Here is a 14,601-nt window from a genome sequence, read left to right as displayed (position 1 = left end):
TCAGGGATATCCTGGATCAGTATGTGATTATGTACCTCAACAATATTCTGGTATTTTCCAAGAATCTGGAGCAGCACTACTAGCATATCCAGTCTGTCCTAGGGAGACTACAGAAACATGGGTTGTATACCAAATTGGAAAAGTGCACCTTTGAACAAGCCACCGTTGAATTTTTTGAGTACATCATCTCCCTGGAGGGAGTCTAGATGGATCAGCAAAAGGTGGAAACCACTTCCAACTGGACAGCACCTTGGGCCATCTGGTAACTGAAGCGCTTCCTGGGCTTTGCAAATTTTATAGGAGATTCATCATTAACTTCTTCCAATTAATAACTCCCTTGACTTCCCTCCTCTGCAAAGCTGTGTAATTTTTTCAGTTGACTGAAGGCCAACTCACTTTTGCTCAGCTAAAGGCTGTCTTTACCATGGCCACAGTCCTGGCACACACAACTTGTCCATTTATAGCGGAAACAGATGCATCCAATGTGGCCCTAGCAGCGGTATTATCACAGTGACTTGGACCCTGTCAGTTCTGCACCCTTATGCATTTTATTCTCAAAAACTTACTCCCACAGAGATGAACTATGAAATACTGGATAGAGCTGCTCACCATAAAAACTGAATTTGAAGAATGGCATCCTCACCTTGAGGGAGATTGGCACCCAGTACAGGTCTTCACTGACCATAAGAACCTCAAGTACCTCTGCAAAGCCTATTGAACCAGAGGCAGTTAAGGTGGGCCTTGTTCTTTTCTTGGTTTGAGTTTACAATTACCTACTGCCCGGGAAAGTGAAATGGGAAGCCAATGTTCTGTTGCAGAAGTAGATATACTACCAGATAAGTGAAGAACTGACTTCCAAGCCTTCCTACCACCTCAAGTCTAGTAACTTTGCCAATGTCACAATTCAGTGAGACCTACTCTTCCTCATCTGATCCACCTCCAAAGAAGACCCACTTGCCTAAGGGTTGCAGTTCATGCCACTGGGAGCTAAGATGCACCGTTCCCTGCAGGATGGAATAATATACTTTGATGAGCACATATATTTGCCCCCAAGGCAACCCTGACTGGAGGTGCTATGGCTGTGCCATGATACTCCAATGGCGGGTCACTCTGGCTACCGGAAGACTCCTGCATGGTTGCCCATTTTTTCTGTTGGCCCCACATGTGAGCTGAGGTTCAAGCATACACGGACTCCTATGAGTGGTCTGCATGTACCAGGATGCCCCAAACCAGAACCATTGGCATCTTAGTAACCCTGGAGACTCCTGGCTTGCCATCAGCCTAGTCTTCACTGTGGAACTCCCAGTGTCTGATGGCCACACTGTAGTCAGAATGGTTGTGGACTGCCTAACCAAAATGGCCCACTTCACCCCTGCAACCATCTGCCCTCTGCTGAGGCTACTGCCCAACTCCTACTGCACAGTAGGACTCTATGGATTCCTAGACCACAAAGTTTCTGACCAAGACCCATAGTTCACCTCTCGCTTCTGGCATGAAGTATTCAGGCTTCTGGACATCCACATATACATCTCCATTGCATACCACCCCTAAACAGATGGATACACTGAACAGGTGACCGGAGCGGTACTTGAGGTGCTTTGTAAATTATCATCTAGCTAACTGGTCCATACTCCTGCCATAGGCAACATTTTCTTACAATGTTGACCATGCCTCTATGGGTAGGAGTATCTTCTTCATTAATTATGGGTTCCATCTTCGTTTCCACTCAGTATTACCAATAGCTTCCCTGAACCCTGCCACTACCAGCTGGGTCCATCAGATCCATCTTATTCAGGAAGTACTCAAGAACCATCTAGAAGAGGTGAAGAAGGCCTACAAAATGCATGTGGACCATCAGCAGCAAAAAATTCCAGTATTTATGGTAGGCCAGAAAGTGTGGCTTGTCGCCAAACATCTCCAGATCAAATGACCTTCCTGCAAATTAGACCACCAGTTCTGGGGATCCTTCCCAATATGTCAGCAGATTAACTCAGTTACCTTCAAACTCCAGCTTCCCCAGTCTCTCAAAATACACCCAGTTTTCCATGTTTCCCTTCTGAAGCCCTACACCAAGAACCCGTTCCTTGACTGAAACACACCGCCACCTCCACCAGTCAAAATCCAGAGTCACAAGGAACATAAAGTGCATGCCATCCTCAGTTCCCAACGGACATGCAGCTGTCTGCACTAGCTGGTGAAATGGCAATTTTACAACTGCCAAAAATACACTTGGGAGCTTGCCTCCCATGTCCACGCCCTTGACCTGATGGAGGAATTCACCAGTCTGAATTGGCACTGTCTCTGACTCTGACCTCCCAGTACCTGATTCTGCCTGCCTCCCAATTCCTGCTCCAACCACTAGGTTGGAAGGAACTTGTTCAGATATTCTGTGGGGAAACTGCATGCACAGTCTGGTCAGCACTAGGAAATGTGAGACACTGGAGCATGCTTAGTTAAATGAAAAAATGAAAAAAACCTTCAGCCTGAGACAAGCACTCAACATGAAAAAATTTCAGTCTAAACAGCTAATTTGACCAAGTTATAAGCAACTAAAAACAGGGTCTTATATGGGAAGTATCAGACAACCTTAATAATAGGCAGTTACTAGCCCTGTCTATAATGAGCATAAGATTTCACTTACGTTGTTGACTGCAATAAACATGTTGCGAAGATATACTGTCGTATTATGGTTCTCTAGTGCCATGAAGATGGTATTCACCACAATGCAAACAGTGACAGTGAGGTCAGTAAATGGATCCATTACTATAAGCTTCACTTTCTTCTTGAGTTGTATCCACAGTGGGCAACAGTTCCAAATGAGATATTTTTGGGCAAAGCGATTCCAGCATGAAGGACATTTCCGTTTTGACTCTTCCAGTTTAAGTGGGAAGGAGGACAAAGGGAAAGTTAAGTAATTTATGCTGAATTATATGCCAAGAAAAGAATTTCAGTCAACCATAGCACAGAGAATTTATTTTAATCCCTCCACATATGACCAGGAAAGTATGGTCTCTAATCAAATCGGTGCTAGCATCGACTCCTCAGGCATTCTGAGGTAAAATTTCCTCTCTTTGTTCCAAATTAAACTAACTGAATTAAGAAACTACAAGTTGTCTGCAAAGACTGAACAGTAGAAGTGAGAGGTTCCTAATGTTCTTTCCCATAGGGGAGAAGGAACTGAGGTGGTTGGGGACTGCACTCCCTCTTCAGTACACTCAGTGTATGTCTACACTAAAGTGGGAGGTGTAATTTTCAACTTGAGTAGACATGCATATGCCACCTCGTGTGGCCAAGGAGGCAGGGGCAGTGGCTTGGGGTATATGCCTGAGTACATAATTAGGACCCCAGATAGATTGTACTCCGACAACCAGCTTAAACTGCTGCCTGTGCTACCATGGCCACACTGCTATTTTTAGCATATTAATTTAATTAAAGCTCCCTCTTGATGAAGACGTCCTTCTGGAATCCCAATGTAGTTTAAGATCATCTTTGGGCACCACCAACATGACAGATGTTCATCATAGATCCAAGAGAAGCGTAGAGAACAACACCAGCCACTGTTTATGGCATTTATTGACCTAAGGCCTTTGATTCCATCATTTGTGAAGCATTATGGAAGGTGCTGTCTAGGTTCAGTTGTCCACTGAAGTACATTTGTGTTCTCAGGCTACTTCATGACGGGAAGGCTGCCATCGTCCTCTCTAATGGGTTGAAGATGGACCTGTTCACCATTCATACTGGTGTTAAGCAGGGCTGTGTTATTGCCCCCAGCCCTTTTTTCCATATATCTTGCTGTAATTTTGATTCTTATTCGTGGCTGCCTTTCTTCAGGAATTGGGATTATCGCATCACATGGACGGCCAACTCTGCAATCTGCAGAGTCTTCATTCTAAAACTAAAGTCACCAGGACTGTTATTACGGTATGCTGACAACTGTGCTATTCTCGCGCACACTGAGGCTGACTTGCAATCCACCCTAGATCTTTTCTCAGGCGCCTATCATAGCCTGGGACTTTCCCTCAACATTGGGAAGACTGAGGTGCTCCACCAACCTCCCCCGGCAAAAGTTGCCCACCTTCTCCCACAAATTATCTTTGATGGTGAACCCCTGGAAAATGTTGAGCACTTTCTTTACCTTGGTAGCCACCTCTCCCAGACAGTCAAACTTGGTTTAAAGATCAAACACAGGATCCATTGTGCCAGCGTATCCTTCAGAAAGTTGTTTCATTATGTCTTTATTGACAGAGATCTGCAGATGGAAACTAAGATCCTTGTCTACAGTGCAGTAGTCATCTCCACTCTTTTTATGGGTGCAAACATGGGTGACATAATCAAGCCCTCTTAAGTGTCTAGAATGGTACCAACAGTGCTGCCTTAGGAAGATTACCTGTATCAGATGGGAAGATCGTTGCACCAATGCCAGTGTTCTCTCTGCAGCTAATATCACCAATGTTTAGACAAAGATTGTGAAACATCAACTTTGCTGGGATGGTCATTGTGTGTGGATGGCTGACACTCATCTTCTGAAGCGAGTCCTGTTTTCTCAAATTAGTCATGATAAGAGTACCCAGGGGGGATAGAGGAAATGCTACACGGGCACCCTGAAAGTATATCTTAAGAAGGGAGGCATTGACCCCACACATTGGGAAGAGCTGGCTGGCAATAGACTACAATGATGTGACATCATTCATCAACCCTCAGCACGTTTTGAACAGAATCGCGTTGCTCAAGAGTCTGAGAAACAGCAAAGGAGGAACGAAAGGGTACAGCATCCCGACCAGCAGTTGTGCTTTCTCCAAGCAACCACCTGTCACATATGTGTAAAAACCTATACAGCATGAATTGGACTCCTCAGCCATCTTAACTCTTATCAATGACTTTTCCCCTGGCAGACATCATTGTTGTATCGAGGGATAGCAGCCAATAATTACTAATTTGACTAGAGCTAGCATGTATATGTCTATCCAAGCAGTGTAGACATACCCTTAGATGTTGAATGCTGATGTCGCTGGAGGGCATGTGTGCAGCCCCAACCGATATAGCTCTGATAGAGGTTCTGTGAGCTTGATGCTGGGGTCACCAAGCATCCAAGTGAAGGTGGAGGCATAGGTTTATTATTTGTGATGATTTAAAATTATTAATAATGGCTAACAAACTGGGTTTTGAAGATCTGAAGTCAGAGGAATGTCATATGTTTATAACCAAATCTCATTTTAATTCCAAGCAACCCAGAGTCTGATTTTCATTGCCAAGAATTCAAGAGTAAAGTTGTCCTGGGTTTTCCCCTTTCTGACTTTTTTCAAGTCAGCTACAGTAGTTCAGTGCCATGTACAAGTAAAGTGGAACTGTGGGGTATATGTTTTCCACATTATTTTTCGCCATTTTAATTGACAAGGAGTTTTTCTTCTCACACCTCTAGTTTTGATGGCTATTTAATAGTACAAGAATCCTACCTCTCAACTATATTTTATTTTGAGGGATGTCACTCATTTTTGTCCCTACATCCAATTCAAATTTGATGTTACATCACGTATTGAAAATTATTAACATTAGAAATAATCATGAAACTGAGGTTAGATAATGAATTATTTACACAACTGGAATAAATCCCATAGCACTTTTGGGTCTCTGTCACACAATGTCCCACATTTAGGCCTTGACAGGAAGGTGACATATGACAATAGTTGTTTTACTAAAACTTATCTTTATTTACAATATAGCATCCATATATGCTCTAGTAATTTTTTAAATTACATTGATTATTTATTTGTAACAATTTGATTTTTCAGATCAACTTATACTAAGTTTCCATTAAAGAACACTGAAGAATGACTTACTTGTGGCATTGGCAATAATATTGGTTGCGCTCATTATCCTTTGTCTTCGAACTGGATCGTTTACAGAGTCTGCTGATATCTGCTCCTTTGGTTAGGAAAATAATATAAAATAAGAGGCAGATGTGGCTAACTGTTGTTTCGTATACAAGCATAATGGAGTGTAAGGTAAATGGATCATATTAAATAAGGTTTCCAACACAACCTTGCATTATTGTATGGATGTAAAAACACTAGCAATAACAAAAAGTCATATGAAGTCAAAGGGCACTTCTGAAATAAAACTTACTATGATTCAGAAAACACCTTCCTTATGAAATCATTCATTTAACAACAATAATTTTATCATTATTCTGAAAGTGTGAAAACTTAAATTTGATTGGAAACCAATTCTTTGCTAGGCAATAGCCTGAACTATTTCATGAATATACTGTAACATATCAAATAATTTCAGAGTAGGAATGGAATTAATCATTTTCCCCCAGTATTTGTTGAATACTGAAGTTAGGATTTAGTATTCGAAGAACACTGAACATAAATCCCCATCCTGCTTGAAGAAATGGGAGGAGCAGATAGATAAACTGCAACATCACATGGGACATATTCAAATACTTACCAAGATTCATCACATACCATGTTATCACATGCAAGTACATTTTATAAACTGAAAGATTAATGGATAGATCAGATGCAGGGAAGAAGGTAGACACCTGGAACGCAGGAGCAATACCGGTGTTGGGGAAGAGAAACAGAAGCTGGGACTACAGAATTAGAAATGGGGTAATAAGAGGAACCCAGTCAAGTAGGAGGGAACTGTTGATAGGCCAAAGCATAACCTATAGTAATGAGGGGGCAGTTATTTTAGGCATTCAGTGTTTGTGGAGGTTAAGGGGTTTTTTGATAGGGGAAAGGAGGGAGTATTTTAATCCAATCAAAGATTCATCCCATCCCTACTTGAGACAATTTATTTACAAAAATATAAATGTCATAAAAACTGAGCATTTTCCTCACATTTTTATTCAGAAAGTGGAGCTATCATTGAAAATTAAAATGATTTAAGATGTTAGTAGATTTGCATTCTGATACTATACAGTTTATTTTTGTCTATCAAATATTCTGATGACTTAAGTGCTAAGGAAAACTTGGTTGATATGTTGAGACTAAGTCCCTCGTTTTCATCAGTGGTCAAGAAATTTTATTAAATTGTTATAAGGCATAATAAATTCACTTACAATGAGTGCCATGCAGAGCCCTGCTTCCTTCCCCAGGGAGCTGAGGACCCACTTTAGAATGTGAATGGTTGGAGGTGTGGGGGTATTCTGTATCCTTTCAGGATTTCCCACCCCCCTCCAGCCCTGGTCTTTTGCAAGACTTACCCCTGAGCTGTCCAGATAGTTTCCTCCTCATCCTTGGACTCTCTCCCCCAAAAGCTCAGAAGTTCCTGATTGTGCTTTTCTCTGTTGGAGTCACAGCTCCTTGGGGCTGGGTGGGGATCGAACATGATGATCTGACTCTCATCCCAGTACCCTGGCAGGGCAGGGGTCAGCTGACTGGAGACAGGTGGGATGTAATTCAACCTCTATAGAGCCTGTAAGTGCTGCCTCTCATAGGGAACACTACTTAGATTTAAGCTAGGTGTTTGTAGGACAGCTCTGACATGGCTGAGATGGGGCAGAGGAGTCTGGCAGGGAGGCATTGCAGTGGCAGAGCCATATGGTTAAAACCACCATGCTGCTATTTAACCAATCCGGAGGAGGAGGAGGCAGATTATAAATCTTAACAGCACAAAAATGAATAAAAATAAAGGTTTTAAAACAAAATGATTAGGAGAAACTAAACCACTAGTTTGTTCCACCACCAAGGCAAAGAGAATCTGGTGACTGAACTCAAGGGAGGAACTTAGTCCTGGGGCCTCTAGCAACAACATTGGACCACTTCCAAATTCCACTGATAGGAGGCATTAGCCTGTGAGAAATGAATAAAGAGAGAAGCTGTGCAACAGAATGTATGTACCCAGAAAGAGCAAATAATTAAGAAATCAATTTGCAAACACCTAGAAGACAATAAGGTTATAAGTAACAGTCAGTACAGATTTGCCAAGAATAAATCATGTCAAAACAACACAATCACTTTCTTTGACAGGGTAGCAAGCCTTGTGGATGGAGGGAAGTGGTAGATGTGGTATATCTTGTTTTTAGTAAGGCTTTTGATATTGTCTTGCATGACCTCATAAACAAATAAGGGAAATATAACCTAGATGGAACTATTATAAGGTGGGTGCATAACTAGCTGGAAAACTGTTCCCAGAAAGTAGTTATCAGTGATTCATAATTAAGGGCATATCTAGTAGGGTCCCGCAGGGATCATTTCTGGGACCGATTCTGTTCAATATCTTCATCAATAGTTTAATAAATGGCATAGGGAGTACATTTATAAAGTTTGTCGATGATACCAAGTAGAGAGGGATTGCAAGTGCTTTGGAGGATAGGATTAAAATTCAAAATGATCTGGACAAACTGGAGAAATGGTCTTAATTAAATAGGATGTAATTTAATAAGGACAAATGCAAAGTACTCCACTTAGGAAGAAATAACCAGCTGCACACATCCAAAATGGGAAATGACTGCCTAGGAAGGAGTAGTGCAGAAAGGGGTCTGGGGGCCATAGTGGACCACAAGCTAAATATGAGTCAACAGTGTAACACTTTGAAAAAAAAAGCAAACATCATTCTGGGATGTTAGCAAGAGTTTTGGAAGCAAGACACGAGAAGTATTTCTTCTGCTTTACTCTGCGTTGATTAAGCCTCAGCTGGACACCACATTTCAGGAAAGATGTGGACAAATTGGAGAAAGACTAGAGAAGCGCAATAGAAAAGATTAAAGGTCCAGAAAACATGACCTATGAAGAGAGACTGAAAAAAACTGAGTTTGTTCAGTCTGGAGAAGAGAAGACTAAGGGAGGACATGATAACACTTTTCAAGTACATAAAGGATTGTTACAAGGAGGAGTGAGAAAAATTGTTCTCCTTAACCTCTTAGGATAGGACAAGAAGGAATAGGCTTAACTTGCAACAAAGATGGTTTAGGTTGGATATTAGGAAAACCTCCTGTCAAGGGTGGTTAATCACTGGAACAAATTGCTTAGGGAGGTTGTGGAATCTCTGTCATTGGAGATTTTTGAGAGAGGTTGGACAAATACCTGTCAGGGATGGTCTAGATCAGGGATCGGCAACCTTTGGCACACGGCCCATCAGGGAAATCCACTGGCGGGCCGGTTTGTTTACCTGCAGCGTCTGCATGTTCAGCTGATTGCAGCTCCCTCTGGCTGTGGTTCACCATTCCAAGTCAATGGCGGCTGCGGGAAGCAGTGGCCAGCACATCCATTGGCCCACACCGCTTCCCGCAGCCCCCATTGGCCTGGAATGGCAAACTATGGCCAGTGGGAGCTGCAATCGGCCAAACCTGCAGACCCTGCAGGTAAACAAAGTGACCTGGCCCACCAGCGGATTTCCCCGACGGGCCACATGCCAAAGGTTGCTGATCCCTGGTCTAGATAATACTTAGTCCTGACTTGAGTGAAGGGGACTGGACTAGAAGACCTCTTGAGGTCCCTTCCAGTTCTAACAATTCTATGAAAATACCAACATATCTGCAATCCGTTACTGTCTGGTAAAATATCAGGTCTACTGGATTTGAAAGTGTTACTTTAATTTTAAAAGATTTAATTAGTTTGGACTGATGTTCCATACTTCTATCACACCAATGCATATGTTGTTGTGTGAGAAATTACCACCATTGTTCTTGAAAACAAAAAATTATGACTAAGATATGAGCTGTATTTGTTTTAATCAATGACTGTATTTCCATAATAAAAGGGAAAGAAAAGGAGTTTTATGTGATGTGTATTCTGTACTGTACATAATAGAGTACAGACCTGCTCTTTCCTTAGTAGTTCCTCAGCTTCCTGACACAATTTCTTCTTTGCCTGTGTTTTAGCAAGAGTGGCATTGTTTTGCTCTTCATATGCCATGGTTACTACAGCCAGAATCAAGTTGAAGAGATAAAATGAGCACAGGAAGATGACCACCACAAAAAAGATCATGTAGGTCTTTCCAGAAGTTCGGATGGTCTGTGGGCACAAAATAAATGCTGTGACACGTATTTTAAAACAAACATAGTTAATTACAGTCTCCATATTGTGATGTAAGTCAACATATAGTACTGTTTTCTTAAAACAAACTTTCAGCAACTTTTTTCCTGGCCTGTGTTATCCAGGAGGTCAAACTAGATGATCCAGGAATCCCTTTTGACCCTCAAGTCAAAGACTATGAATCTATGACTGTCAAGTAGCTCATGAACATGAGTGCCAACCTCAGGGCAGACTCTTACAAATCAGGGCACAAACTCCAAATTGTGTTCCATAATTAGACTTCACCAACCAAGTATCAAGTGTGAACTCCTCAAGCACTATAACAGCTTTAATATGGAGTCATAGCCAGTCCTCTTGGGCACTCCGGTCTATCTTGCCACCCAGACAAGCCTGCCTTTGTAACAGGTGATCCTGTACACAAAAAATCACAATTCTTCAGGCTACTCCCAGTCCCAAAGGACCAATCACTTACCCCAGGTCAATTATACCTTAGATCTCTCACTAGACACAACACTTGTAGCCAATCCTGTAATAAACTAACTAAAGTTTTATTAACTATGAAAAAGAAATAAGGAAGATATATACTTGGTTAAAGCAGGTAAGCATCTGCAAACAAATGAGCTACAGTCTTAGGTAATAGAAACTGCCGCAATATACAAGCTTTCTATGTCTCTAGAACTAACTGAAGCCAAGCAGCACAGGGATTACACTTGCTTACACTTAGAAATATTGCCCTCTACCAATTCCTAGCAGCACAGTGATACAGTTCCTTCTGGTCAGGGCTTTTTATTTCCTTCCCTCAGAGTTCAAACTGACAGGATAAGTGTTGGCACCTGTCTCCTTTTCATGGGAGGGGGGCGGAGCAACAAAGTCTTTGTCCTTTGATGTTTCATAATGGCTCATTTGGTTTCAATGGGCCTTCTTGTGTGTAGGACCAGCACTTTACATTAATTAATTCTTCTTTCATGTTTGGTGAGTTACATGTGTAACCTTTCGGCCCCTCTGAGTTGGCAGCAACAAGGGCCGGGTTCAGTATCCAGGGGTTCCATTTCAATAGCACAATGCATAACTGGCTCGAGCCCCCACCCAGTGACCTGGGACACTTACATACCACCCCCCCGGGCGCCTCTAGGAGGCTATACTTCCCCTCTCGCAAGCACGGAGTCTGAGTGTAGCAAAATCCTTTTAATAAAGGAGGGAAACAATGCCGGCATCACATTGGAGAAACACCACACACAGAGGTTATAACACAAACCATAAGCAAAAACCCAGCTCCAGTATGTTTGGCAATGTCCTCCCTTAGGGTCTTAAGTCCAATCACCCAATTTCAACAACCCAAAAGTCTCTGGTCAGTGCCACCCAGAATTAAAATTTATCTGCAGAGTTTTCCCTCCCTCAGCCTGGGTGGAAATGGGGGGGGGCACACAGGGTGGTGGAGCCCACACAGAGTGGTAAGGGGCACCTTACGTGCGCCAAGGCAACTGCTCCCTATCCCATGGAGTTCTGCTGCAGCCTTCACCATGACCATCTCCACTTCACCAGCTGTGCCACTCCTCCAGCCAACCTGCAAGCCACTCCAGCCATCCCCACAAACCGCTCCACTCCACTCACTGTTCCATGGGCTGCTCCAACATGCTGCAAACTACTCGGCTCTGCCAGCCACTTAGCAATAGGTCTTCAGGCTCCCCCACTAGTTAGCACAGCACTCAATGCTCTCAGCTCAGTAATTCCAGCTCTTTAGTGATTTCCACTCTTAGCGATTTCAGCTTGTAGTAGGGGAGCCCTGGGGCACCATTGGCCCAACATGAATTCAGTTCAGCAGCCTTTAGATGGACTCCTAATGGAATCAAAATTAGTTCTACTCTTTAACAGTGGAGAGATGAGGATGTGCACTTGGTGTTCCAGACCCTCAAAAGGGCCCCATACCATCAGGCACACACACACCAGTCACCAACCTCTCTCAATTCACTGGGTTTTGGAACCCATGTCCCTTGTCTAGGAAGTGTCACTTAATTTATATTGAGACATTTCTGCCATAAAGCAGTCTCGTAGTTCCTCATTCACATAACCAGGTGGCAACACTTTATTTATCCTGCCCCAATAACAAAGAAATTGGGGATCCCAGAGCTGTCAAAATAACCATCCCAGGCTGCCTTGTGCTATGCTGGGTGTGCCCATGCAAATACCTGAGATTTCACACTTCCTGAAATTCTTTCCACACTTCCCATAATTCACCACCAGATGTCAGGGTAGAGCTCATCTTGACTCTGCTTACACATGGTTACATAGTTTACAATGCAAGCACTCAATATAACTTTATACCATGGGATACAGATGTTATAAGTAAGATCAATACATGCAGCCTCCTACAAGCATTTCATCAAGCCTAAACACGAAACTCATTCTTATAAACTTAACGTTTGTTTTAACAATACACACAGGTGAACCAGACTGTGTTCCAGCTATGCATTTGTCAGTGAGGCTTAGGGACCTTTGCATGAGCTGGCACTTGGTCTGCCAACATAAATATTCTTTTGTGCTCATGCAATAATTTCCCTCTCACATAGTCTAGTGCAGGGGCCCCCACTGGGGCATCTAAATGCGCCTGCATCCTGGCTGGCGGTCAAGCATCTGCCGAAATGCCACTGAAATTCGGTGGCATTTCAGCGGTGACGCCTCTGGATGACGCCGCTTGCCACCGACAAGCGACATCATCCAGAGGCATTGCCGCCAAATTTCAGTGGCATTTCGGTGGATGCTTGACTGCTGCCACAGTCCTTCGTCTGGCGCCTGCCAGACAAAAAGGTTGGGGACCGCTGGTCTAGTGCATATCATTCATAATGATAGCACATGCCATTAAAGAGAATAGACTAAAACATTTTAAGTAAATATAATTAAATGAGATATCTCCCAAAAAATATAGCCAAACAAGCATCAGAGTTTAATCGTACAGAAGACAACTTTATGATCCATTCTAAAAGACATTATAATTAAAGGACAAGAAACTACAATTTGTTTGACAAAGAAGAATGCAAGAAATAAGAGGTCAACATGGCATCAAAAGGGACTGCTCAGAATTAATGAATGAGATTTAAACAAACCAAATACGTAACCTGGAAATGGACAAGGGGGGATACAACCAGCAAGAAAACTCAGCCAATTAAGGCTAGCAGGAAAAAGATAAGGGGTGGGATTTTATCCTTTGCTGTGGCCCACATACACAGCTGGGATGGCATACAGGAACTGTAAAAGCTTGAGAGTCAGCCAAAGGAGAATTACCACTCCCTGCAGGCATTGCAAGGGCAGCCACAGACTGCTCAATGAAACCCTTTCCCACACATAATGCTATTGGCATTCTTAGCAGTACTATTCCTGAATAGGGCATCCTGAAGGGGTTGCTGTAATATAGGTTATGTCTACACTAGGAACTGTACAAACCTCCATGTGCATTGTTAAGAACATAAGAACAGCCAGACTGGGTCAGACTATTGGTCCATCTAGCCCAGTATCCTGTCTTCCAGCAGTGGCCAGTGCCAGGTGCTTCAGAGGGAATGAACAGAACAGGTAATCATCAATCCTGTCGCCCTTTCCCAGTTTCTGGCAAACAGAGGGTAGGGACACTTCAGAGCATGGTTTTGCATCCCTGGCCATCCTGGCTAATTGATGGACCTATCCTCCATGAACTTATCTAGTTGAACCCTGTTACAGTCTTGGCCTCCACAACATCCTCTGGCAAAGAGTTCCACAGGTTGACTGTGCATTGTGTGAAGAAATACTTCCTTTTGTTCGTTTTAAACCTGCTGCCTATTATTTTCATTGAGTGACCCCTGATTCTTGTGTTATGAGAAGGAGTAAATAACACTTCCTTATTTACTTTCTCCACACCAGTCATGATTTTATAGACCTCTATCATATCCCCTCTTAGTCATCTTTTTTCCAACCTGAAAAGTCCCAGTCTTATTAATTTCTCTTTATATGGAACCTGCTCCATACCCCTGAACATTTTGATTGCCCTTTTCTGTACCTTTTCCAATTTCAATATAGCTTTTTTGAGATGTGGCAACCACATCTACACATAGTATTCAAGATGTGCACATACCATGGATGTATGTAGAAGAAATATGATATTTTTTGTCTTATTATTTATCCCTCTCCTAATGATTCCGAACATTCTGGTTCACTTTTTCTCACTGCACGTTGAGTGGATGTTTTCAGAGAACTATCCACAATGACTCCAAGATTTTTCTTAAGTAGTAACAGCTAATTTAGACCCCATCATTTTATGTGTATAGTTGGGATTATGTTTTCCAATACACATTACTTTGCATTTATCAATACTGAAATTCATCTTCCATTTTGTTGCCCAGCCATCCAGTATTGTAAGATCCCTTTATAAGTCTTTGCGGTCAACTTTGGACTTAACCATCTTGAGTAATGTTATATTGTCTGCAAACTTTGCCATCTCACTGCTTACCCCTTTTTCCAGATCATATATTAATATATTGAACAGCACTTGTCCCAGTATAGACTCATGGGGGACACCACTATTTACCTCTCTCCATTCTGAAAACTGACCATTTATTCCTATCCTTTGTTTCCTATCTCCATGAGAGAGCCT

General features: G+C 42.5%; 1 protein-coding gene across 1 annotated transcript in view; it reads right to left on the bottom strand.

Moving 5' to 3' along the window:
* The window catches only part of LOC116836902 (sodium channel protein type 5 subunit alpha-like), a 103,791-nt gene that overhangs the window by 55,915 nt on the left and 33,275 nt on the right, over nt 1-14,601 (bottom strand). The window contains 2 exon segments of the mRNA XM_075063379.1: nt 2,678-2,925; nt 9,734-9,962. Coding sequence (XP_074919480.1) covers nt 2,678-2,925; nt 9,734-9,962 — 477 coding nt within the window.

This window comes from Chelonoidis abingdonii, chromosome 2, assembly GCF_003597395.2.
Source record: "Chelonoidis abingdonii isolate Lonesome George chromosome 2, CheloAbing_2.0, whole genome shotgun sequence".
In the NCBI taxonomy this organism is placed as follows: domain Eukaryota; kingdom Metazoa; phylum Chordata; order Testudines; family Testudinidae; genus Chelonoidis; species Chelonoidis abingdonii.
Note: the sequence above shows the minus strand (reverse complement) of the source record. Positions and strands in the feature narration are given on the sequence as shown.